Genomic DNA, 26,157 nt, shown 5'->3' with positions numbered 1-26,157 from the left:
TTACAGTCACGCAGTATACGACCGCATAAGGACGGGTTTTGCGGTACACTTTTAATGTAGACTTGATCAGAACCGGTTCCTGACCACGGCTTTTCACAACAGCAGCATTTCATGACCATAACGGTTCACAATGTATGCGTTCACCTCAGCTCGCGCAAGGCAGGTGGCCTGGACCTGTTGTAGTCTGACGTTGCAGCGGTCAGCGGCGTGTAACGCTGGTCATTTTGCCAGATTGACTATGCGTGGCACTGAGCTGTACTTGATGTGCGATAAGAAACCGGCCTACAGTGTAGTTCACCTGCCCTTAAATCGCGAATACAGACCATAAGAGTAGTTGAAAAGCAATTAAGAGTGAGTTATCTAGGAAAGGTCATGCTCAAACAAACACAGGCCGGACCACTGAAAGTGACAACCGGTAAGCCGCAAGCACACGTGCGCATGCGAGAGGTAAAACATCGTCCTACTCAAGGGACTTTATTGTATTACATGCAACAAAGATTAGTCGTTCATAGAAAGGAGGCAGAGGCCAGCGCACTGAGCAGCATGATGACAAATGCAGACAATGCTGAACGAGCAGCTGTCGTCCAGGGGTTTCACAGTGCTTCCTGGTTCCGCCAAGAGCGCTTGGCAAGTCCTGCACGTTATCCGGACGATTGTCCACTGATGCATTGAAGAATTGCCAGTGTCAATCAACTGAGTGAAGAACAGCAGCAGGACAGTAAAGGAAACTGCACTACCCTGGTCACGTCCTTCGTTGGTAGCAACGAGCCGGAGGTGGCCCCGGCGTAACAGGAGGCTGGGCAGCGCTACGACCCTGGGTCCGTGCTGTTTAACACCCCTTTCGGACGGAGATAAACGAACTGTGCTTCGCTGACCACGCCGGTGATGGGTCAGCCAAACGTCGCGATCTCAAGGTGACTAGATGTGCGCCTGCTGATGCGATGAGCAAAATTGGTACAGCGGATTGTCTTCCAGCAGACAGGATTCTTCTTTTACCTCCAAATATTCCTATTACATATATCACTATTACGCCCAAGACATCTGCCTACCGGATTAACCCGGAAAACTGGCTACCGGCCTACCGATCTCTCCAAAATCAGACTAAGTAGTTGTATTAGTCTGGAAAACGACGGACGCCGGTCCGGATCTCGTTCCCAACATTGACACATAAGGTCGTAGCTGAAGAAATTACGCATTGCGATCGAAGTAGTGACGAAGGATGGGTTGATGCTTTGCTTATCCTATGAAGGCGTGCAAATTCTTACTAGGCAATTGGTGTGTCCCGAGGCGCATCCATTCGGCGGCCGGACTCCAAAAAGGAACGAGTTGGCCAATAGCCATCAAGATCCGGATACGGTTGGTCACCATACGTCATTATTTCCCATAAAAGAACTCCAAATGACCATCTGCATGGGAGAACATGTCTACAGTGTATGTCCTAACCTTACGGCGTATTGCTTGATGTTACGTGCATGTCGCTCTGGTGGGTGTACTGATTTGTTAACAGAACCTCTAAAGCCAACCATCTGAAAGGTACCGGATCCTGTAACGTTCAGTCAATTAACAATTGTGGGATTAACAGGATGGCGCCCTGCTTAGTGCCAGTGAACCGATTGCGCGCGACCGTGCGGGTTAAATAATTCGGGTTAATGGTCTGCAGGCACTTGCAACAGAGCCTACAGTATTAATGCGGTAATTACCTCTGATTTTTGCTCGTAATTTTGAAGATTAGTGATGTTTCGGGCTAATCCAAAATCGGCAATTTTCATTGTACGATTTAGGCCAACAAGAATATTTCTTGCAGCCAAATCACGGTGAATAATCTGCAAAAGTTGAGTGAACTTCAGCCATACGAAAAACAAACAAAATCCTTTATTGCTTTACTGTCTGCTTAACGGGAAATAAGCATACTTGTTTCGAAACTAGAAAGTTCATGCCTCCCGCTAAATCCATGGCAAAGCGTCCCAAATCTCGTTGTGTAATTGAGCGCAATCCAGTTGGCTGTTCATGATCATTCTTGCTACGCTCGTGCTCCTTCCTTAGGAAATCCCGGAGATTTCCAAACGGTGCGTATTCAAAAATAAGAAGGAAGGGCCCGCCTTTTACGCAGCAGCCTAAAACCTTAATTATATTTCGATGAAATCCAGCCTTCCTCATAATGTAAAACTCATTAAGTAACGCGAATTCCGCCGCAGTTTCTGTAAACGAAAACGGTCAGTTCAATATGCAAGTGCAAATTTCGTATTTGAAGAAGCATTAACGTGGCATAGCAAGGCATAATTATACCACTGCATTAACTACGCTTATTTGTACTTTTCGTTGTTGTCATTTTGACGGCTACATCTTCAGTCACTCTTCCTTCACGCCGGCGATTGCTGATTGTGGCCTTATAGACCTTTCCAAAGGTCCCCTGGCCAATGGGTAAATCCAGACTGAAATTCGATAGGTCTTCTCGTCGGCGCTCCCATCTCGGGTCCCAGTCGGCGGGCAACATGTCTTCAGCTATGGTGGAATCGTCGTGGGTGGTCATAGTGGCGTGGGTAGTAACAATGGAGTTGGTTACGGGTATACCACCACCAGCCACATGCCTGTCGCCCACCACAGATCTAGGGATCAGCCGGCGGGAGGAGAAGGGAATTTTTGCAGAATTTTTGGCAAAACGATATGCACGGACTTTTTTCCAGATACAATAACATGCCACAGCAAGAAGAACGATTCCAACAACACCACTTCCAACAACGATGCCAATAAAGAGGCGGTAACTTGGTAAACTTGCAGTAGATACAACATCAGGATCTGCAGTTCCACAAAACATTAACTAAGATATTATCGTTAATTAATTTGTTTTAGAACAATTTATCTTAATTATTATAAATTTATTTTAAAGTGTCCTTATTGAGCTTTCACTGGTTAGAGACAGCGGCTTCAACCGCTTAGCTTGGCTTTAGCAGCGCTGAAAATCTGCACTATTGGACGCATTTGGGATCTGAGGAAGACTGAGAGCGTTTTGGCTGTTTGCAGCGGTAGAAATAAGCCGGTGATGGCTAACTGATGACGTCCTGAAAGTGCTGGGATGTCTCGCCCGAATCACGAAGCTCGGCCAGAAGCTTCAGAAGCTTGCTTCTGAAGATTTCTTGCCACGGCACTTCGACAAAGCCCCGACCCCGGGCCACGGCAGCTGCGTCAGCGGCACGCAGTCAGCAGTCTTATCAGATCCGGGCAACTAGGTAGAGATGTTCGTGATGGCAACGGACAGGCCGACTGGTGCCCGTCATCGTTCCCGGAGCTAGCAGTCATAGTAAAGGAATTATCCATCCGCCTTACCTCCTTCCGATCGGTTTTATCTGTACCGAACAGAATATGGCGTCAACTGAGTGGGCTACCAGCGACGCTGGTGCGTACTGTGTATCGATCAATGACCGGGTATACTGTATCTGCGGCTTTGACCAAGGTCATGTTTTCATTGAGTGCGTTAAAAACTGAACTGTATAGCTCTTTTATAAAGAGTTAATGCACAGAACGACGAAATATACGATTTATTCGTTTGGCAGGCGGAGTACATTAGAAAAAGAAGGAAAGTGACGACGAGCCGCATGGCACTCAACCACATATACATACATGCCCTACAGTGGATTCGGATACTGCACTGTCTCCAGAATAATCATACGCCTATCGAGGGCGACAAGTATAATACGTCTCTGGTAAGAAGGGAAAAAAAGTCTTAGGCTCCATGGGCCAGCTGATTGGCACGGAGTGTTTTGGAAAGCAAAAAACTAAGTATGCCATACCAAAAACAATGAATAGCCCGCTAGAACCACCTATGCCAGCAATAAAGCGGAAACTGATTTTAAGTTCGAGCAGATACAAAACCAGGTTCTGCGTAATAAATTTCATAAGAACTTAGGCTTTCATAAGCTTTCGTCTATTTCCCTGTAATTTTACATGAGCTTCGAAATCTTTATAATTTACTCACCACAGATATCTCAAATCATGTGCCATGCCTTGGTGTGATTTGTGATATCGCTAGCATGCTGACATTGGTTTTTCTGAACACTGAACTTACCGGACACATCAACATTGTAGGTAAAATAGGCTGTTCCTCCCAGATTTGTGGCTTCACACTGGTAGTGCCCACTGTCTCTTACTTGCAAAGATTCGATGCGCAAAGACAAATCTTTGCCAGTCAGGGAAATCCTTTCCGTCTATGTAGAATAGATTGAAAATGTTGAAATGAATACGAAACATTCTAAAAGGGTTTACGAATAAACACAAATAACGTGGACAATGAACATAGCTAATTATGAGCTACAGCCACGCTGCACAAAACAAAATCACCAAACGCGCTTATGCACAGGGTGTAATAAAATTTGTTACCAGTTGGGATTTTTATATCCAGAACTGACCATATTGAGAATCAGCCCGTCCTTTTTCCACGTCACTGACGGCTTGGGAAATCCAAGCGCCGGACAAGACAATGTACAGCTCGTATTAACGATTTTCCTAAGTAGGTTGGTTCCCGGATTAATCGTTTTGACTCCAGAGGACATCAAAATAAATGGCGCTTCCGAGTCTGAAAACCGTTGTATTCGTTTTATTTTATATGCCAACCAACAGAGGAGTCAAAGCGTAGAGCTGCCCAATACAAGACACTTCCGCGAATTCATATACAATACCGGCCTTTCCGCCGACGCACTGACCTGACACTGGGTCGCTGGGTTTCCCAGCTGTCAATTGCGAATCCGAAATAATTAGTATGGTCGCGTTTAGCCACGTTGTGCCGTGCCAATTGGTTGAGCGGCAGCCGATTACCGTTTTATCATCAGATAAAGTTATATCCTGCATCATCAGTGCGAATCCATCCTCTTCGATGAGGAAGCGATTGCTGTCATGCTCGCCTGCACCCGGAACTAATATCTGTTTGCCATTGCAAAACCACGTAACGGACGTGAGGTTTCTTCTGCCGTTAGTACTCGTATCGCACTCGAACACCATCTTCTTCGTTCCTTCTATGGCATACCGCTCTGGCTGCTGCTCTCCTTTCAGTAGCTCGGAACGAATAACTACGCAAAAATGACCTTGAACACGCGCTGTCAATTTTTGTAAAGTATAGCAGATGTAGTGTTTGTACACAACTGCCGCAGAGCTTTGAGGATTCTGTCAAAGGCTTTTGGCCTGCCCAAAACCAGCCGCCCCTCCTTTCTCACGTACGTTGTGAGTGGTGACCAACCTGTTTGTGACGATCGTGACGATCGGCGCCGGTGCGCATTACGGGCAGGATGTTCACTTGTTAATTGTAGCAAACACGCGCACCACATCAGCAGATGCATGGTCGTATCAATTTCCGTCAAGTACGTACTTTGTTGTACAGACGTTATGAACCTGCCATAAAGAAATTCATGTAGAGAATTCTTAAGCATATTAGAAAAACTTAAAGATACTGAACATAAATTATCAGTGCTGCTTATGTGTATCCAGTTACCACGAATATTTGTTTTTGTACGATTTAGGGAAACGGTGCAGTAGATAGAAAATTTGGCTGATGATTATGTGCACTTGTATGTGGATAAATTGATAAGAGTATGATTATGTCAGCAAGTTTCCTAAACTGTAATATAAACACATATTCATGTTATAAAAGAATAATAGGCGTTATTTCTACAGCGCATTTAGTTTAGACTCACTCATACTTTCTACGCACTCATATTTTCTACAGCGCATTTAGTTTAGACTTGGGAGCTGTATCCCTGTATTTATTATGAGTACATTTTTTTAACTGTAAAGTAGTGTGCCCGCGCTTGCACTTTTGTTGTTATGGCGGCTATTGCCCAATAAACACAATTATGAGTACATTAGCAGTATGAGAAAATCAACCGTGTACATATCAATTGACGATGTACCGTAATCAAAACCGATCACAATAATTAATGAGCTGGCCGGTGCCGCTCCTTCTAGTCTGAAGGAGCGCCTTCAGCCATCCCTATTTGTCATGGTTGCGTTCTTCAGCCACACCCACGTAAGGTAGGGCTAATGTGGAGTCGAAAACAAACCGGATCTGGTTTTAATTTTAATGGGTTTGTTGTAAAGAACATACGGCCATTTTTCTCGAATACAGATCTAGAAGTAGATACATATTCATGCCATATCGCATGCCTGCAATGCATGGTGACGGCGCCATACTGTAAATTTCTGTACATACAATAATGCGCAAGATGTTCTGGTACAAGTACATTGCGCAGTGTTCGCGGTGGGTCGAATTTTAGCGTATATTAATTACTACTGTTACTGTACTTATACGAGCAGTCGGAAAGAGTTTTTACTAAGCGCAGCATCCACTGATAATTTCATGACAGCCGTGCCCAAACCAGACCGGCATCGAAAACACGATCATAGTACTCATACAAAATGAAATTAAGACACAATTATGCAGCGGCATAATAAAAACAATGCAGCGGCGTAATAAAAATATTATAATACTATTATAGTTATTGTTAAATAAAACTATTACATCCGGCTTTGTTCTCCGCTTACCGAACAAACATACACCACCCTCCTTAATCCGGTAACATCAGCAGTAACACGGGAGCACAAACATGGCTTGCAAGTGTGCCGTCCTTAAAAAATTATGCCAGTCGGCTGTCGATGCCGATGAGCGCGGCACGTCGAGATAAATATTACGACCTTTCATACGACTTTAGAACTACTGAAATTAACCCTAGTTTAGACCGGAAAAATGATGCCGGGCTCATAATTATGTCTTTCACTTTTGGACTGGCAGGAAGCTAAGCTGTCATGGGTACCGGCAAAATGTTCCCGTAATCGTTGCTCGGTGTCCCTTTTCCCACCGCGATTTCTGATCTGATTGGATGTCAGCTTATCAAGACAATCCTAATATAAATCTCATGCGGTTAATGCGGTTTCAGGGAAACAACTGCAAATCTCTACTATAAACTGCTCATGCTCTTTCTTGGGAAAACTTTCCAGGCTTGGCGTAATTATATGTAACTTCATCGCCTAAGACTGTAAGTGACTGTTCCGACATCACGGGCGCAGGCGCAGCAGCCTGACAGGTACGTGGAATGTTGCTACAAAGTGCATTATTCATAGAATTGTAGTATGGTATAGTACAACTTGCAGCGCAGGTAATCCGAAGCAGCGGCGTGGGTGGGGAAAGACGGATATCAGTAATCCCGTTAGATTAAAGCACGGAACTGGCGTGTTGGATGCTGTGACCCAGCCCTGCAGGAATTCAGTGCGCTGATCATCCGTGCTATCACTGCTATGTTCATTATATAAGTCATAGTTTTACCGGATTTAATCCACTACTTAATCCGGATGGTCATGGCACCGTAATTCTGCAGGGCTGGGTCACAGCACCCAAAGCCCTTCGTGAGCTACGACGTATAGCCAACTTCTTTTATGTTTTATAACGAATCAAACATCTAAATTTTATATTTTCGTATCTAAGTTTTTTCTGTATCTAAGTTTCAGTTAATTATCTGAGTTAAAGTCTAATTATTTTTACCCTGTAATAAGACATCCAAACGCGGACTGGATTGGTAGAATTTAGTAATAAAAATACTAATCATCTGCTTAGAGCTAGCGTGATTTATGTATAAGGAAACAGTAATTATATTAGAGCAACATCCTAACAAGTACGGGTTGCGATGGCGCGCTCCTATATCTGTAATTATATTTTCGTTAAGTTTGATTTTATTTTTTCGCTTGTATGTCTAGGTATGAAAAATTATAAAAAAATCTTCATAATTTCTTTTCAATTTAGCCATCTACCTCAAATGGATCCGTAGTCATTTACCGAACAAATACGCAATCCGAATCCGGGATACAAGACGGAAAAGGCTTTTTCTCTGCGGTCTTCCGACAATCTGCAAGAAAAACCGTTTTTGATGCCTGATTTGCACCTTCACTTACACGCTAATTAAGCGATATCATGCTCTACTGTACTTGGCTGTTTCATCGTTGCTTTTCTTCACCTTTTGCCAATGGTTTGGACTGTCAGCGCAGTTTCTGGAATAGGTAGATAGTTATAGCGTATTAACTGTTAGAAAAATTATCGCCATACGCGAAAAGTGCCAGGAAAACGCCAGCGGGATTTCAGAAAGAACGATTAGGCAATGATGCAGATCAAGCTATCGTTGCGATTTTCGCCGTCGACCGGTCTCGTAACAGCACATTCAAAGGCAGCACTGCACCGGCGACTGCACATTCCTGCATCAGAACTAAAACACGTACAACAGACGTGGTATGACAACGCACCGCCCCGGAATCACCGTTCAAACTATCCGGTCACCCGTTGCCCGTTTTGCACTAGAACTAGCGTTGTACAACTACGGAATACGCCACAGTTATGATACGGTAATTAATGTATTTGCCTGGGAATCAGTGTTTTTTCGGTAATACGTAATTGAAACGCACCAGCAGATTACAAGAAAACGTCCACAGGAAATAATTATGAACATCATAACGCTAGTGACTTTTATCGCATAATAAAAACAGTTACAAAAAACCATAAATATTCAAGTAACTAACTAAAATTAAACGAGAAATAAGTAATCAGAAGAACGTACATATTCTGCACTCGGCAATCGCCAGTTATTTGTTGTATGATTTGTATAATTTTTATAAAGTTTTCAATTTCTTTAATTATCAAACTCAAGCGCCTAATCGTAGCACGTTGTTAGGTTAAATTTCACGGTTAATGTGCCGTTGTAGGTAAGAAGCGATCTGGAATCGCTGCAGCAGGTTGGCTGGCGCATTATAGCGTTGAACTGTAAACCAGTCACTTTCCTCGTTGCGCCAGCCGTGAGTATAATAATTATTTAATCGGAATGTTTATACGAGCAACTAAAGCGGTATGGTGTAACGGTTATACAAAGGAAGCATGGAATCAACAAGCATTCTGTAAGGCGCCAGCTGCTGGCGGTAAAAACAAAATACAGCAATAACGCAGTCCCTGGGGAGACCACAATTTTCATGTGCTATTTACATCAGCTATGCAAGAGGAATTAACACTGGCACACGCTTTCAGCATATTATATACACGCATAAATTGTACACTATGCTGCGGTGGCTTAATATTGACCCGGCTGTCAACGGCTACTGCAGCGGCTGCGCGAAATCAACGTATGCTTTTTGCATAAACCACTCGCGCTGGCGGACTTCAGTGCGCAGCCAGCAGTCGATCCTTGCCTTCCGGGGTGCGGACTCCTCCTTCAAGATGATGGTCAGCGTGCTGGCGCAGAGGGGATCAGCCGCTCCTTGTGCCGACACGTTGAAGGTCACGGAGCCGTTGAGAAGACCGGAAATGTCCCAGTCGAGCAACAAAGGAAAGGGCGCCGCCACGAAATGTCCGTCGAACTTCCAGATGAAGAGCGACACCGGCGCCGTCCGGCTGCAGTCGATGCGGCCGCTGCACGTCATGGAGAAACTTCCGTTCAGCGCGGACACGCTGCGCATCGGCGGGATGAAGACGTCCTCGGCGCGCAGCTTGGGCAGCTCGGGCTGCAGGTGGTAGGTGCGCAGGAGGCAAAGGTCACCGCCGCCATGACAGGGGCGGAAACACTCCACCGGGCCGCCCGATTCGCGCTGGACGTTGTGGATCATGAGGAGGCTGTTGTTGAAGGCGGCGGCTTGCCCGTAGTGGTGACCTATGGGGGAATGCGGCAGGACCTTGCCGTGGATGGTGGCGTTTTGGTGGCGCCAGACAATCTGCTGTGCCGCTGCAGGCGAGGCCGCCTCGCAGAAAAACGTCTCCCAGCCTCCCAACGGGACACTGACGGTATCCGGCACCGGCGGAAGCGTCGGCTCGGCATCCTCCAGGGCCGACAGATTGATGACGCGGTCAGTTTGGTAGTCTTCGGCCGTCTCCGCCGCCTCGACTGCTCGCCAACGCAGTACTGCAACGCGAAGACACCGGTATTGTATAGTGCGTGGTAATCAGTATCGTTAAGGGCTTACCCGGGTTCGGACCGCCGAAAGGACACCCGTCCACTCCACGGACCGCTACCGCTCCACGGACCAGCACTAGCATTGCCAGCAAGAGAAGGATGTAGCGCACGCTGTGCGTCATCGTTCGGCGGACTGGTGTGCAGTTGCTGCCATCGGACAGGAGCGCCGTCCTTGGACCAGATAAATCGGCTGCCATTTCGTCCTGCGAGTATAAAACTCCGGCTCTCAAACTCAGCGACAATGCAAAACAGAAAACGTATCTGTTTCTACCGTTAACGAAAGGCATTAAAGGTATTACTGTATGAGTATAATATACATATATAAGTTAACGTATTATAATTGCATATACGCATTGTTATACGAGCAATATGATGCGTTCCGCTCTGTCAATCACTTAGCCAATGCGATGGCACACTAATGTCTACAGAAAAATATGTGTTTTCTTAGGTATTGGCGTACGCAATAATCCGGAAACAAATTTCGACGGCGTTCGCCGAGAACCCAGTTGGGTCTTGGAATGTCGCTTGCTGTGGTCAGCGGAGCTGATTAATTCAAGAGAAACAGCCTTATATCTTACCATTAATGTCCTCATGAATGTTGTTTTTCCCAAAAACTTGGCAAAAATCCAAATTCCAAACAAACGCAGTCCAAAGGCAAATATAGCAAGATATTTTATTATATGGATAAAGTATCTCGAAATCTCTAAATTACGAAGATCCACGAGTTCTTGCAGAAACGGGTCAGCAGACATGTCATGTCATGGTCAAACATGCCTGGGTGGTAATTTAATCATTATTTATTTCTGAAACAGCTGAGAGGCGGCACCATGCAGTCAGCATTCAAGGCGGCTGGCAATGCGGTCCTGTGGACAGCTATTCACTGTAGGCACACGCCGTGGAAATCTTTTCGAATAGCAAAGAATAGGTTACGAATGGAAAACAGCAGACCAGATAAATTCACAACGGAGCAAGGATTTTTTCCCTGATATTCTCTACTATTCCCGGCTATTTCCGGCTATTCTCGGCTATTTCCGGCTATTCTCGGCAGTTCTCCGCTATTCTCGGCTATTCCCGGCTATTTCCGGCTATTCTCGGCAGTTCTCCGCTATTCTCGGCTATTCCCGGCTATTTCCGGCTATTCTCGGCAGTTCTCCGCTATTCTCGGCTATTCCCGGCTATTTCCGGCTATTCTCGGCAGTTCTCCGCTTTTCCCGGCTATTCGCAGCTGTTTTCGGCTATTCTCGGCTATTTTCTGCTATTTCCGGCTATTCTCGGCTATTTCCGGCTGCCATTCCCAGCAGAGACTAGCCGGAAATAGCCAAGAATAGCCGAGAATAGCGGAGAATAGCCGAGAACAGCAGAGAATAGCCGAAAACAGCAGAGAATAGCCGGGAATAGCCGTGGATAGCCGGGAATAACTGAGAATAGCCAGGAATAACTGAAAACCGCCTTGGACAGCAAGGAACTGCTGTAATAGAGTGTAACGTATTCTTCGCTAATCCAAACTTTTTTCACGACGTGTGCCTACTAGTGTTGCCGGAAGTGCTCCAAATTGCATGTGAAAGAATTTCGATACCAATTCCGAATAATCGGAATTCAAATTCAGGTATTTCCAATTCCGAGCAATCTAAATATTTTTTATTAGATTTCCAAATACAGTACTCGAAATTTAAAAGACCGTAATTTGAATTCCGATTACTCGGAATTCGCACTGCCACATTTTGAATTCCGAGTAATCGGAATTCAAAATGTGGCAATGCGAATTCCGAATATTCGAAATTTAAACTACGGTAAAATAAAATCCAAATATTCAGAATTGAACGGGACTTTTCTGAATTTCGATTTCTTTGAAATTTATTTAACACTAACAGAATAGAGCAGAATCTTGAGATTCTTACAGTAGATGTACAAGTATTTTACTGTATACGTCTAACTGAGGGCGGTGTAAAAGGGAAACCGTTATGTGCACACCTCGCGACCAGGTTTGGTAATTATTATAGCCACATAGGCACCCCTTTTCACCCTGTTTATTACTTACAGGCTCAGTATAGACAAGTTTTAAGAATACATTGATATACGAGTTTTGCATTATGCGAACTGTTGAAATCCGTTATATCTGTACTATAATTTTACTGACTACATTCACATCTAAAGTCAAGTAAAGCTTAAATATCATCCCGCATTCGTTTCTGGTTGGTACCCCCGGCCGGCAGTTCTTATGAGGTCCTGGGTATATACAGCCCTGGGCAGTCACTGGGGTGCAGTTTTAGAAAATAAAACAAAAAATAAATTACAATTATTTCCATATACGGTTTTGCTTTTATTGCTGCACTTTTTTAGAACTATTCTTTAGTACTCGTACTATAACTTTTTCTCCCAAATCCAGGTCTATTAAAACGAAAACTTTTCGCACGCCTGTAAAGAGCTAAGGGGGCAATTAAATGGTGTGTTAGTGGTCATTTTTAGGAGGCTTATATATATAGGAGGCATGCACTTTCCATAAATTCATCAGTCAATACTTTTTTGCGGACTTGGCAACCGTTAAATGAGCAAGAAGGTGTTTGTTACGACTTACGAGTAAGCAGACTAGCTAAGCAGAACATATTTGCGCGATCAGGGGTAGAGATCAGTGGCACTGGTAACTCGAACCTCGCACAAAATCTAGAATTAATGAAGTGGGTCTGTCATGAGGGACCAGTGTGTGTCATTGGGATGTACATCCTGATGTATAAATAGGAGAAGCAATGCGGATGTGGTACAGCGATAGTGCATTTGTGTTTAATGTATTTAAGTTGCTGTTGTATCAGGTAAAGGTCATAATTCAATGTAACAAGTCGTTCTTCCCTACCGCACACACCCTTCTGTGAGGAGGGGAGACTCGGAATTTATGAAGAACAACGGCGCCAGTTACTCCGATGCCCTGTGTTCCGGTGCTAGTGTCATCACCCAATGCCCAAATAAAAGCTGGCCAAATCATTACACGTCGGCGCTGTAGTAGCCGCACCGGCCCGCAGGCAGCCGTAGACTGCGCTAACGCTGACCGATGAGTTTTGAGCCAACAACGCTGGATGAGCATGGATCAGTTCATTTGCGACGGTGAAAGCCAGAATAATGTCAATTTAAACGGAAACCTGTTTTTTGTTGTTATTTTTGCTATAGAAAGTTTATTGTACGCCGAACTGATAAAGGTACATCAACGTTTAATGACCACGCCCTAAAATTTTCCGAGCGCTCGAAATTAAATTCTGCTGTCATTTAATTAATAAAATTATTTCGGTCATAAATACGTAATCAGTATTACTACTTCTATGTAAGGTATCGCATCAAAACTTCCAGTTCCATAGTACGTAGTTTGATGATAAATTATAATCAAAATATTAAGTAAAATTTTTTTTAACAACGGATTACTTAAAATTCATATGATATGCATTGCAATTCCGAATATTCGAAATTACAACTGCGTCCTTTTAAATTGCGATTACTCGGAGTTGGAATGCCTGCAATTGCAATTCCGGTTACTCGGAATTCAAACGGTAGTGTATTTGAATTTCGAATACTCGAAATTCATTTTAGATTGGAGCACTTCCGGCAACATTAGTGCCTACTCTCCAGCTATTTATTACTTATGGAAATTTCCCGCCAACAAATTTTTCTAATGAATCTTCTCTTTCTCCCCGTTCACACTTTGAAAAGGAGTAACCCGTCTCGTTTCGGCGCTCCTTCCTCGTACAGCGCAAATCCTGAAAGAAACGGCTCAATCCTTGGTGATTCTCCAGACAATCAAAACCGTTCGTGACCCGACGTCTAAACGTGCAACTTATCAGTTTCCAGAGGGCAAAACAAACTACGAACAATTCCTTATAAAACATGTATACTGTATACATGTATGTGTTATATATACATAGTCGCCAGCGGCGGCAGCGAGGTGAATCACTAACTGAAAAGTAGTTTGTGATGCGCGAGCATGACTGTAGGAGATTTGAGACATTAAAGTCAGAGAGAAGTCACCATGCGTTAGAAGATCGCAGAGCTTTGCACACTAATTCTGCATATCGCTGTTCGCTCATTACCCATGTTAAGAAGATTATAACAACTTCAAAATAATATAATACGATAAGCGGTTGCTAGGATATTTCCAAAACCTGACGGGTTAAGAATTACAACAAACAAAATAGTATTGCAAGATCAAACTGCCGGTAAAATGAACGGGTTTCTTGGGTCGGCCAAGTTTAGCTTTGCCGGCCGTTTGCGTTTGCGTTCAACTTCTGACGTTTAAACGCTAGCAGAAAGCAGTTGCTGGAATTAAAAGTATGGGTGGTCGTCGACACCGCCGGTACGAAGATCATTGTCCGAAGTCACTCCGAACAGGGTTGTCACCAACAAGCTGGCAACAACCGAACGAACAGGCAGCAACAGGAAGCTAGTCCGGTAATTTCTGTCGTAAAGGTACAGCTAGCGCGAAATTTGCGCTTAAAACAATGGCCACGTCACTGCGCTTATCGGATTGCCTAAATGCGCTCCGCAGTTAGATTGTTCATTACTACACCGATCGTTTTTTAGCCACCTTTCGCCGGGCAGTTACTGTTATGCTCGTTAAACGATCTGTCATGTACCAAGCCACCAGCCAGCCAGATGCATGTTACGTATTTAAACACTGAGGCGTGGCGCCGTAGCATGGAGTTTGGCGTAACACGCAAATTTGTGTATTTCGCTGTATCGAACAGGCAGAAATTACCGGACAAGCTTGTTCACCTGGAGATTACAATTACATACGCGGACAGTTTAACCGGCGCGCCCCATAGACTGTAATATAACTCTGGATAATGCCTGGATAACACGTACGATTTTGCTTTAACCGAAGGTTATTTATTTACCAGGTTTCACTGTAGTAGGCTATCTGTACTTGCATTTGACTGTTGTTCTCGTGGAGTGACGATCAGTCTTTACCACGATTATGCCGCGGCTATGTACTGATTCTAAGGTTGCTACTTACTACGGCCGTTGGCGCAACGGTCGAACGTAGGTCAGTGGAATCGGGGATCACTCTCCCCGATTCCACTGACCTACGTTCGTTATCGCTTCCATCTATTGCGCCGGTGTCCGGGATGGTCCGGCCGTTGGCATACGTTTCGCCATGTCGGCGTTGGCGAACTGCTCCTGTCCGTATTGCGGATAATTGCAGCCGGAATGTTGTGTGAAGCATAACGAAGCCGCGGATATTAATTTGGGTGATGAACTCAAGCGTCTGTGTAGTATCATTAGAGGCACGAGTGCGTAGCCACGAACAGAAAACGCTGTCATCATGCACGGATGGGATGTATAGTGATTGTATACAGCGTGTCTAGAAATCTACAACGGTGTCTACAGATGTCTACTGCTGTATACACGCAGCCCTTCTTAGGTTCAGCTCGAGGCTCTATACAACGGTAGTCAAGTCAAATACCAAACGGCAGAAAATAATTTTTCACGATTTCTGATACCAAAAACGTTGTGGTTTGTAGCGATTGAAAAAAGTTACTGCCATTTTAGTTTTCTCGTAGACTTAGCATACAATTCACGATCAAGGTTCCCACACGGCGATTCTATGCTATGTCTACGAGAAACTTCAAAGTGCTATAACTTGTCTCTCACGCTATAAACTGCAACTTGTTTGGTGTCAAAAATTGTGAAAGTTTATTTTCTGCCGTTTGGTATTTGACTTGAACGGTTTCATTCTCAAATTCAAGAATGGCAGGCATCTGAAGTTAGCATACCAGTGTATGGGGAAAATCTGTTTAAATCCGTGGACGCGACCAATTTCGTAACATTACGGGCTGGTTTGCCAGCCGCCCAGGATGGCATACACGGTTGAGGCAATCGACTGCCGTTAATTCGCTACCGACTCAACAGCAATCCTCCTCGTATGCATATCTTCGAAACTCTTGCGAGTATAGTCGATTTTTTTGGAAAGTGTTAACAGTGCTGGGCCACTGATCATGTGCGAAGTGCGTAAGTGTGCGACGACATATGAAATTTGAAAAGGTCAACTTTGCATCTTTGATGTTCGCGGAAAGCACCGTAATAAAAAGAATGAAAAGCCGCATTAAAATACAATCGCGGCACATCGTTAAGGCACTGGAAAGAAAGCATATTAACGTGGCGCGTTATTCCGCTACTCAAAGCGGTATGGTATTAAGTACTGCCCCAGCACGATAGCGATGCGGCAAACACGCCTTTTAGACAGGCTGTAATCGATACCTGGATTTAACACTGTAGAAGAAACTAAAAAACCATGTCTACATGTCGTAAAAAGTTTAAATGCACGATGTTTACAGGTGCCGCTGTGACAATTGCAGCAGCAAAAATCGATTTGTTTTTTGACTTCAAAGTGCGCAACGTAGAGTGCCACTGGCAGACTATATAATGCTGTTAAAATGTTTATTAGTTTGGTGTTCGGTAGCAAGGGGTGTTCGTGATGTTTGGTGTTTACTGTTACTCTCAGACTACGAGTGTACATGCGAAGATGCGATTAAAGCATCCACCTCTCGCCGCTAATCCCAGAACGCTTCAAAGATTATTATTATCGTTTTGGTGTACGTGTTATATCCTTTTTACGTCTAATATAATATTTAAAAATTTTTGCTGTGTTCTCACGCTAGAAAGTAAATGTAACCTAGAACTCTTACTACCAGCATGAAGTACGCATCAGCTACCAGTATGAATGCTTGCAACCCAAAAATATTTCTAACAAAAATATAAGTAGCGGGTAGTTGTTAAGTGTTAACGACAGCATATCGTTTAGTGTTATGCAGCGTGCAACTAAAATCTTTATTACCACCCAAGAATGTCCTAGCTAACTTACAGTAATTGATACTCTGTATGCGAATATTATGCGGAGGTTGCTTGTCCGCTACCCAGTGAATATGAAAATGCGTGTATACCTGGCGCCGGTTTTTTAAAACACTCAACAGCAAAGTTCACGTGCACATATGCGTTTATATTGCGTTACTTGCGTAAACAAAAAAAAACAGCCTGGTTTGTTCAGCCTTATTAAACGCTTTAAAGTAAAAAACTACCAACTAACAATAACAATTAAGGGGAAAAGAGGTGGAACGACAAGCTAAGGTACTTATAACTTACCCAAATACTGTAGATCTTATATTTCCTATCCAGTTTAAAGGAGCCCATAATAATTTTATCAATGTGACAGTAACGGCAGGGGCCGGCAGTGTTAGACATTCTAAAGTAGCACCAGAATCAGAAGCAGTCCCTTCAATGCAACTGACACAAGCATTGAAGCAGTACGATAAGGCGACGTGTGCTACTCATGTACACCTCGGGTTCATCTGCTTGTGTCCCATGGCTTATGTTCGCCGTTTTGTCCAACGACAACATAATCAGTTAGCAAAACAAGAAGATAAGGCTGGTTGTTTGTGGAGCTTCCCAGTGTATGTGTATGTGAAAGTGCGTGTATACATGGCGCCGGTTTTTCTGAGATATTTAATTAAACAGCAAAGTTTACATGCACATATGGGGAACACTGCATACCGTTTAGGCATTTACCATGCACCTTACTGGGTCTGACTCTGGTCTGCACTGCAGGCCCTGCACTCTGCAGTGTGTACTGCAGTCAAAACAAAAACGCGGCTGTACTCAATTACCTGTCTTTTTCTTGGCTGATCTCCTAATGTTTACAAGCGACTATAGCACTATAAGAGGCTCTTTTCCGGTCCGAAACTGTTTGTCGTCCATAGCAGTAATGATAAGCCGTGGGGTGTCTACTTGTAGTTAGCATTACAATGACGCTTCCTTATGAATATTTCAGTTATGTACAGCACCAGTACCATTATCATTAATTACCTATTTTACGGGGTAATATTATTGTTTGGATTTGTAAACACGTAGTACTGGTTTCGCTATAAGCGATTGATATGAAACAAGAGAAACGAGCGGCCAGTTATCCACAGAGAACATATTTGATTAAGACTAGCCGAAACAGGTAAATATAGTATACAGTGCAAAAATTGAAAAATCGTATCACTAGCGCCATTTTGAGTATAATAAATACCCCTCTCTAGTACTGATCTTAGTGTACGATGTCATACAACATGTACTGTTTATTCCTTTCTCGATTAGTCTAAGCTCTACAGCATAGTGGCAAGGGTACAATTAAGATTTCTATACGTCTGCGTGTGTGCAGTTTTGCATATTGTAGTGCTCTGCTGAAGTGTGGCTACCCAAAAGGTGCTCTGTGTTTTTAGACCTCCTTGTTTACTGACTGGGTACACTGCACTGTGATGTTAATGGTTTTTCTATAAGGAAAAGAATAACGAAAAAGGTTGCTAAAGTAGTATAGAAGTATTGAAAATCAATAAAACTGTTGTGAACTTTTATATTAACGACGTTTTCCAAACAGTCCTGCCAGGTTTGTTTCGGGTTTAACAGAAGTCCTAATTACTTCATGGCTGGCATTACCTTACGGTAACGATAATAACAAGCTAAGCCACCAAAGGGGTGTGCGGAGAAACTTATATACGAGCCTACGATGTTAACGTTGAAAGTGACGCTTGTCGTCTGCTGCACTTAGTTAACCGAATGACACACCATGCTCAACCGCAAGACATATTGCAGCGGTGTAAATCGTAAATCTGGAAGTGCATATTTTGATATGCACCTGGTCATCGTTTGGTTGATGTATTTAAAGTACTTTGCGCAAACGGCGGAATACAATGTGACCATTCGAAATTTTATATGCCGTAACTTACTTACAAACTTTGTGCATGGCCAGTACTGTTAACACTTTAAAGGAAATATGGAATATGTATTCGCAAGAGCTTCAAGTAGTACATACAGTTCACGAAACTTTCGGAACCCGTTTGTACGCGGTGCCACATTGTATGCGGCATCTGCCAGGTTTTATCTGGTGCCAGTTGACAGAATTTCCGGGTTTTATCACATGCCATGCCATTGGCAGTGCCACTGGCAGGTCCGACGACCACGTTTTACCCCCTGCACCCTCCGGTCGATTAGTAAAATGTGCGCACTGGCCACGATGACTACCCGTGCTGGCGGCAGGCGACACTCCCAGTGAGCAGGGGCGGTATTGGCATTCGTCGAGCGGAGGAATTAGCACTTCCAGCCTTTTTGGCTTCGATTCATTCCTTATCCGACTTAGTGTCACTACTGATCCCTGGTTAACCTGCTGCAGATGTTACAAGCGCCCTGGAATTGTGGAAGATAAAAGCGCGTCTCTCAGATCTTCCCGAACCAGCTTTTCGCAAAGCACAACGGACATGGGACCTCGCGCTATGTAACGTGTCTTTATCAGTTCTGCTGGACATTTTTCGCGACGATAAGGTCAACCGTGCTCGCTTAATGGCTCAATCAACACCGGAAGCAGGCCTTTGGTTAAATGCCTTGCCCTCTGCACACATCGGTAACCTCCTTGACGACGACACAGTAAAGATTTCAGTCGGTCTGAGACTGGGCGTAAAGATATGCGAGCCGCATTCATGTGCGAAGTGTCACAAGTCCGTAGATGAGTATGGACACCACGGCTTATCCTGCACTTTTTCCGCTGGAAGTCACGCACGCCACGGCGGTTTGAATAGTATTGTGTGTAGATCGTTAGTGTCAGCCGGCATCCCGGCTAAGCTGGAACCCCGGGGTACATCCCACACGTCCGATCGTCGTCCAGATGGGTGCACAACCTTTGCCTGGAAGCGTGGTATGTGCCTGGCATGGGACGCGACCTGCGTGGATACTGTTGCGATGTCTTACCTGCAATCCACGTCAGTTACCGCAGGAGCTGCTGCTGTGGAGGCCGAAGATAAAAAATTACGACTGTACTCGTATTTGGAGGGTAGATATGTCTTCTCTCCACTAGGTTTCGAAACTCTTGGGCCATGGGGGAAGCTAGCCATACTCTTAGTAAAAGAAATCGGGAAACGACTTCAACTACACACAGGTAAACCTCGCTCCCATGAATTTCTCCGCCAAAGGTTGTCACTAGAAATTCAGCGGGGCAACGCCGCTTCAGTACTTGGAACAGTGGATGGAGCGGCAACTTTAAATGCAATTTTGTTGTTGTGATTACTCTTTCTTTTCAATCTGTAATGTATACGCGTTTATGAAATAAATACAGATTAGTAAATTTAGTTCATGTAATTGACGCCAGCAACGCCGGCAGTATAAGTAAATAATTGGGGAAATGCGAGCGATGACTGCGGTAGCGATAAGCCGGTAGCCGTGAATCATGACAGCGTTATCTGTTCATGGCTAAGCAGTCTTATCGCCGATGGGCCACTTACACACGCGGGAACACCTGTTCAGCACGCTAATTAATATCGTTATACTGCATGCAACATTCAGGCTGCAAATATGCGCAATGCAAACAAACCGACTAACACAGTCCTGCACACACACGCTCCACTTTCCTGCTGCGTTCCTCGGTCTGTGCCGTTCCATTTTAAGCTGTCTGCAAAGAAGACGAAGATGATGCTGCCGAACTGGCCGTATCGTTTAACTGTGTTATGGATTATTTTTTATAGCCATTACTGCTTAGCGCAAGGTTCGTTTACGCATCGGAGTAAATGGAGAATTTTATGAATTAACGCTGATCGACGTTACAGCGCCAGCCAGCTCGAATCTCTGCACGCCGTACGAATCCTGTGGAGCGTGCATCCAGGCGCATCCCGGCTGTGCCTGGTGCGAGCAGGAAGTAAATATCGTTCGCTCCTTTCCTCAAGCGTTCTCCCGTGAAACCGCCGTTGATTTGTTTAATTACCTGAATTTAGGATTTTACACCGTACGTCAGTCGCTGTGATCTGCCGTCCGTGCTCCTGGAGAAAAAGTGTTCCAACGCAAAGATCGTCGAGCCGCAGAATGTCCAGGATCGTTACGTCGTAAGCCAGACTCCACGGAATCGTTAGTAATACAAACGTTTCACCGTTTTTACATAGGATAATCCGCCGAGCGAAGAGATCCAGATCGCGCCCCAAAAAGTGTCAATGAAGATGCGCCCACGTACGCTTAATTAGCCTAATCTATAAGAGGAAAGCGTAACGGATCTTGCTTTTATATAGGCAGCACGATGAGTTTGACGGTGAAGTTCCGGCAGACCCGCCGACCGGTAGATCTCTACTATCTGATGGATCTCTCCTATTCCATGTTGGACGATAAGGTTAAGATCGCCTCGCTCGGACGGACCCTCGGTGAGGCGTCGCTTGTGTCTCCTTTGAGACCTTTGTGCTTTAAGATGTGTGGGTGGTGTCGGTGCAGCGGAGGAGATGAACAACCTGACCACCAACTTCCGGCTGGGCTTCGGCTCCTTCGTCGACAAGACGCTCATGCCCTACATCAGCATCGTTCCCAAAAAGTAAGCAACGTCGAAAAGCGTAACGACACTGCTGGTTAAATGAACGTGGGGCTGAATTGCAGGGTGGTGGAGCCGTGTCCGTCGTGCGCGGCGCCGTACGGGTACATCCATCATATGACGCTCAGCGAGGAAGCGCACGAGTTTGAGGTACGGACTCTAGCTTCCACTTGGCGATGAAACGGTTTACATTTGTGTGTGGTGTACTAGACCAGGGTCAATGACGCGCAAATCTCCGGAAATTTGGACGCACCGGAGGGCGGTTTTGACGCCATGATGCAGGCCATCGTCTGCAAGGTAATTACGACTATCTTGTACAATACTTTTGTGCGTTACGGGTAGCGTTGTTGTAGAAAGAAGTAGGATGGAGAGACAACTCCCGACGCCTGCTCGTGCTGTCCACGGACGCGGCCTTCCATTCCGCCGGTGACGGAAAGGTCAGTTGTATTACGCATGAAATCGGTCGGGTCTTGTCCAGTCCGGCCCAGCCCGTTCCGGGTTCGGCTTTGACAAGTTTCCGGTCCGGCTCGTATTCGCTGAGCTTTGTCCAGCTCAGGCTGATCCAATGTTTGTGCATTACCTTTTTTATTTGTGCATAACCTTTTTTTTATCGTTTTTTCCTTTTTTATCCTCGTTTATATGTATAGTTGGGCGGCGTGGTGAACCGAAATGACGAACTCTGCCATTTAGTACCGAAAGCCAACGGCGAACTGCAGTACTCCGAGAGCACCGTCCAGGCAAGGTTTTTTGGAGTTTAATTAGCAGCGACGATCGGTAACGGTTGTACTTGTCAGGATTATCCGTCGGTAAGTCAGTTAGCCAAGGTGGCCGCCGAGAACGACATCAACTTGATCTTCGCCGTCACCGAAGCCGAACACGAGGACTACGAGCGGCTGTGCGCGCTGATTAAAGGCTGCGTCACCGGTCAGCTGGCCACGGATTCCTCCAACGTGGTCGAACTGATCAAAGACCAGTACAACGTAGGTTGCTGCACACTGTACAATCAATGGATCACAATTTATTTATTCGACAGAAAATCACGGAATCCGTGCAGCTGGAGGACAACGCCCCGTCCGAGTTCGTCAAGCTGACCTACTACTCGTCCTGCATGAAAGCGGCCGGTGCGCCGCGCGACAAGACCAAGGAATGCAAAGGTCTTCGCATCGGCTCCGAGGTAATTAAGCTACCGTGCTTCTTCGACCTACAATTCGAACAATCCATGACCTTTAAAACAGGTCGAATGGCGCGTCGATATCGAGATTGTGGGCGTACCCAAAGGGCCCGGCCCGCACCGCTTTCCCTTCCGAATCTCGCCGGTAGCCTCCAACGAGGAGACCTTCGTGGAGCTGGAGATTATTGCCACCTGCAACTGCGACAAAGCAGAGATGCAGGTGACGCCGGAGAACGCGGCGCAGTGCAGTTTTAACGGCACGTACAGCTGCGGCGTGTGTAGCTGTATGCCGGGAACGTTTGGGCGCAGCTGCGAGTGCAACGCGGACACGGTGCCCGGCGACGACAAGAATATCGGCTGCCGAGCGTAAGTTTACTTCGTTGCTAATATTTATTTTTAATTTAGTTATTATTATTATTTTTTTATTTATTTAATTTTTATTAATTAAAAAATTATTTTATATGATAAAAAAATAATGTTTTTATAATTATAATACTTTTAAAAATAATTTTATTCGTTCTTTCTATTTTTGAAATTAAGTATCGGCTTACTATTTTTCTTACAGCGACAACACGAGTGCCGTGCTGTGTTCGGGACGCGGACAGTGCGTTTGCGGTGAGTGCCAATGCGACCCGATGCAGGTACGTACGGTCGCACAGCTGAAGGTCACTGTTATCTTATTTCCGGCTTCTTTAGTCGGTGAACGAAGTGATCAGCGGCAAACACTGCGAATGCGATAACTTCTCCTGCGACCGCCACCAGGGGGCAGTTTGCGGCGGTAAGCGGTGTCTCGGTGACCGTTCGACCCGGTTCTTACTGTACCTTGTCTTTAGGCCCGGATCATGGCACGTGCGAGTGCAAAACCTGCGTGTGTAAGGCCGGGTGGACGGGGCAGGCGTGCGAGTGTGAGGAGTCGACGGATGCCTGCCGCAGTCCCAACGGGGTAAACGTCTTCCATTATGGTAGAAAAAAAATAAAAAGAAAAAAATAAATAAAAATAAAAAAGTATAAAAATAACTGCAAAATATTTTTTGTAATATTTTATACTATAAAATTATTTTATTATTTCAAAATTATTTTTTAAAAATAGCAAAATTCAAAAAATAAAAAAATTAAAGGTCAGTATTAAGCATCATTCTTCACTAAAATTATAAAAAATTTATTTCGATTGTAGAAATTATGCAGCGGCCGCGGGCAGTGCGTATGCGGCCGGTGCGCCTGTGATTCGGAGGAATACTCCGGCGCGACGTGCGAGCTGTGTCCGACCTGTCCCAGCCCGTGCGACACCTTTCGGCCGTGTGCGCAGTGCCGAGGCTTTGAGACCGGGGAACTGGCAGACAGAAATCAGTGTGCCGCTAATTGTAGCGTTTACAACATCACGCTGGTGAAAGTGGCCGAAGGTGATTTTTTAACCTAATATTTGTTTAATCCAATCTGACTAATGTACTAGTAATTCAATAAATGAAGTAATTGAATAAGTCGATTGCAGCGGACTTGCCGGGGGAGACGGCGTGCTTGGGCCGCGACGCGAGCGACGACTGCACCTTTTATTTCTCTTACTACGGGACGGAGCCGACCAGCATCGAAGTGCAGCGCGATAAAGGTTCAGCGATATATAGACATTTATTCGGAAAATTTATTTAAGGGTTTTGGTTGATACACAGTGTGTCCTGCCCCGGTGCAAGCCATGCCCATCATTCTGGGCGTGGTCGTGGGCATCGTTCTAATTGGGCTGCTGCTGCTCTGTCTGTGGAAATGCATCGTCACCATCTACGACCGTCGGCAGTACAAGAAGTGGCGCGACGAGGTGGAGAGCTCCAAGTGGCAGTCGCGTGCCGAATGGAACTACGAAGTAGGCTGCAACGTTAACCGGCATCTCGCATTTTGTCCAGAATTCACAGTAATTCTGTCTTGGTAGAGCGAAAACCCGATATACCAGAAACCGGTGCAGACTTATAAAAATCCCATCTACGAGAAAGCCCCACCCGAAGGCTACCGTTGAGTCCATGGAACCGGGCGCCGAATTTTATCGATAGCAACACGATAACGTATTTTTTTTGTGCTTATTATTTTGCGCACGGCATATAATTTAGCTCCAGAATTTGAATGCCGGAATCTTTTTAAGGAGATGTAACAAATAACATGATGTTACAATATTAAATAACTGGTAAATTCACTGCATCGGTCTGCCGTACAGTGCGGTCGTGTGTACTCCACAAAAACTGTTAGGATGCACCGGCACATCCCAACTTCGCTCCTTCCGCAACTTGACCCCGTAACACGTCGCCAGAAACCGGCCGTCGTGACAAAACCGTGACAAAACTCCTCTTCGACCCGGCTAATCCGCCCGATCTGACCGGACCAGCCATCCGGGTGGGCGTGCATGCATGTTATTGGGGAAGTGGGCGCCGTCATATCGTCCACCAGCCAACCGTACAGACACCAACTGGCGCCGGCGTCCCGCGCTGTTTGCAACTGTGATTTCGTCGCGAGCACCGCGCCCACCGTGTGGCAAACATGCTCGGCTTGCGACTGGTTATACGCATGGTACTCACCCACCAGGAAGACCTCTTCTACAAAACCCAATACTTTAAAATAAAGATCCCGGTAGTGCGGCTGAATAAACAAGGTGACCTTTGTGTTCCACGGAACAGTTGTACGCTTCGTGGATATGAATTATATCCGTGTAGCTTAGATTTTAATTTTGTCCAATGGGAAAGGATCGTTTCGGGGTGATGGTCACGGTCAACGGGGTTTTCCCGAAGGCGGTGGAAGGGTAGTGCATAATGGAATGGTAATCGTAGGGCCACCCCAACGTGCTGGCGTTAACATACCCGTTCTGGAAGTTGTTTCGCACGGCCTCCGCTATAAGAGATTTAGGGAAACTGGATAAGTAATACAGGTGTAAAGTCGTACAGTCGATGAGATTGTCCATGCATGTGCACCGACATGTACGCGTCGCGGTCCGTCCAGGCGTGTTCGTGCAGGAAGCCCAGCGTGTGCATTAGTTCCTGGAGAGATTATTGCTAAGCATACCGTACCGCCTCCAGCGTGGTCATCGTGTCCACGCGCAGAATCCCGCCCTCCAACAGCGTCAACGAATAGCGCCCATTCTCCTCAATGTCTGCATTGTCACCTGCCGACAGCTTTTTTCCTACTTCCGAATGCTGATATTATTTTAGTTTGTGTACAAGAAGATATAATTAAACTATACCTTCCGTAATAGGCCGGCAGTCGCTGAAGGAATTCAGTCCCACAAGGATCAACTGAAAACATTTCGCCCAACGCGTATCATTTGCGAACTGCCGCTGTGTTCTGTGCATCATTTTTACCAGTCAAAAGCGCACGCGTTGCCGGTTGCCAATTAAATTAGCTAACTGCCAAATAAATTGTGCACGCTTATTGCCACCGATCTGACAGTAATCGACATGTGCCGGCTCTGTTACGATAATAATCAACAGCGTTAGTCACTGAGCAAATTTCCAAGTGGTAATTTGTGAGTCAAGCTGCCAGTTTTCCCGGTAAAACTGCCGTATACCGTCCACTGTACGTAATAATTTATTTATTTAATTGGTTTGGATTTTAGAAGTATTAGATAATTTCCTTTTCTATCTAATTACTCATATTAGCGCAGATTCTCTCAGAAAATTTCTTTTTTCAGAAAATAT

General features: G+C 45.2%; 3 protein-coding genes and 1 long non-coding RNA gene across 11 annotated transcripts; 1 reads left to right on the top strand and 3 right to left on the bottom strand.

Moving 5' to 3' along the window:
• Window positions 1-1,289: 1,289 nt before the first annotated feature.
• Window positions 1,290-4,177, bottom strand: LOC129600869 (fibroblast growth factor receptor 2-like). Its single transcript, XM_055499503.1, has 5 exons — window positions 4,064-4,177; window positions 2,314-2,796; window positions 1,912-2,198; window positions 1,701-1,823; window positions 1,290-1,543 (listed from the first exon to the last, which is right to left on the bottom strand). Exons 2-5 carry the CDS (start codon window positions 2,528-2,530, stop codon window positions 1,445-1,447), a joined length of 726 nt encoding a protein of 241 aa, XP_055355478.1. The 5' UTR covers window positions 2,531-2,796; window positions 4,064-4,177; the 3' UTR covers window positions 1,290-1,444.
• Window positions 4,178-8,847: 4,670 nt separating this feature from the next.
• LOC129600863 (uncharacterized) lies at window positions 8,848-17,246 on the bottom strand. Of its 8 annotated transcripts, none has more exons than XM_055499491.1 (5): window positions 17,085-17,215; window positions 13,589-13,769; window positions 10,544-10,868; window positions 9,976-10,168; window positions 8,848-9,914 (listed from the first exon to the last, which is right to left on the bottom strand). In XM_055499491.1, the coding sequence occupies exons 3-5, from the start codon at window positions 10,715-10,717 to the stop codon at window positions 9,115-9,117; spliced, it is 1,167 nt and encodes a 388-aa protein (XP_055355466.1). In that variant the 5' UTR covers window positions 10,718-10,868; window positions 13,589-13,769; window positions 17,085-17,215; the 3' UTR covers window positions 8,848-9,114. The 8 variants fall into 8 exon arrangements, with proteins under 8 accessions (XP_055355466.1, XP_055355470.1, XP_055355467.1 ...); XM_055499495.1 differs by having other exon boundaries at window positions 10,544-10,845; XM_055499492.1 differs by having other exon boundaries at window positions 10,544-10,828.
• A 3,050-nt stretch (window positions 17,247-20,296) lies between these two features.
• LOC129600860 (integrin beta-PS-like) lies at window positions 20,297-24,665 on the top strand. Its single transcript, XM_055499489.1, has 20 exons — window positions 20,297-20,514; window positions 20,576-20,664; window positions 20,741-20,848; window positions 20,906-20,969; window positions 21,029-21,157; window positions 21,225-21,321; window positions 21,384-21,468; window positions 21,529-21,615; window positions 21,672-21,755; window positions 21,966-22,055; window positions 22,113-22,298; window positions 22,352-22,492; window positions 22,554-22,855; window positions 23,055-23,130; window positions 23,186-23,267; window positions 23,323-23,432; window positions 23,664-23,889; window positions 23,979-24,092; window positions 24,154-24,341; window positions 24,408-24,665. Exons 1-20 carry the CDS (start codon window positions 20,325-20,327, stop codon window positions 24,489-24,491), a joined length of 2,532 nt encoding a protein of 843 aa, XP_055355464.1. The 5' UTR covers window positions 20,297-20,324; the 3' UTR covers window positions 24,492-24,665.
• LOC129600861 (uncharacterized) lies at window positions 24,605-25,923 on the bottom strand. The gene is made up of 3 exons (XR_008692157.1): window positions 25,704-25,923; window positions 25,124-25,625; window positions 24,605-25,062 (listed from the first exon to the last, which is right to left on the bottom strand). It is a non-coding gene; the product is annotated as an uncharacterized LOC129600861 (long non-coding RNA).
• Between the last annotated feature and the right edge of the window lie 234 nt (window positions 25,924-26,157).

The sequence above is a fragment of the Paramacrobiotus metropolitanus genome, unplaced genomic scaffold (assembly GCF_019649055.1).
Source record: "Paramacrobiotus metropolitanus isolate TYO unplaced genomic scaffold, Prichtersi_v1.0 Parri_scaffold0000200, whole genome shotgun sequence".
Lineage (NCBI taxonomy): Eukaryota > Metazoa > Tardigrada > Eutardigrada > Parachela > Macrobiotidae > Paramacrobiotus > Paramacrobiotus metropolitanus.
Note: the sequence above shows the minus strand (reverse complement) of the source record. Positions and strands in the feature narration are given on the sequence as shown.

Excerpts from the sequence above, each read along its gene's own strand:
- LOC129600863 (XM_055499491.1), bottom strand. The coding sequence starts at position 10,717 with ATGTCTGCTGACCCGTTTCTGCAAGAACTCGTGGATCTTCGTAATTTA. Across the intron at positions 10,169-10,543 it reads CATTCATGAGGACATTAATG|GACGAAATGGCAGCCGATTT; the intron begins GTAAGATATAAG and ends TTATACTCGCAG. Across the intron at positions 9,915-9,975 it reads TTTCGGCGGTCCGAACCCGG|TACTGCGTTGGCGAGCAGTC; the intron begins GTAAGCCCTTAA and ends TTCGCGTTGCAG.
- LOC129600869 (XM_055499503.1), bottom strand. The coding sequence starts at position 2,530 with ATGACCACCCACGACGATTCCACCATAGCTGAAGACATGTTGCCCGCC. Across the intron at positions 1,824-1,911 it reads ACTTTCTAGTTTCGAAACAA|ATTATTCACCGTGATTTGGC; the intron begins GTATGCTTATTT and ends CAACTTTTGCAG. Across the intron at positions 1,544-1,700 it reads ATTACGAGCAAAAATCAGAG|GATCCGGTACCTTTCAGATG; the intron begins GTAATTACCGCA and ends TGAACGTTACAG.
- LOC129600860 (XM_055499489.1), top strand. The coding sequence starts at position 20,325 with ATGCGCAATGCAAACAAACCGACTAACACAGTCCTGCACACACACGCT. Across the intron at positions 22,493-22,553 it reads GTCTTCGCATCGGCTCCGAG|GTCGAATGGCGCGTCGATAT; the intron begins GTAATTAAGCTA and ends CCTTTAAAACAG. Across the intron at positions 23,433-23,663 it reads CCTGCCGCAGTCCCAACGGG|AAATTATGCAGCGGCCGCGG; the intron begins GTAAACGTCTTC and ends TTTCGATTGTAG.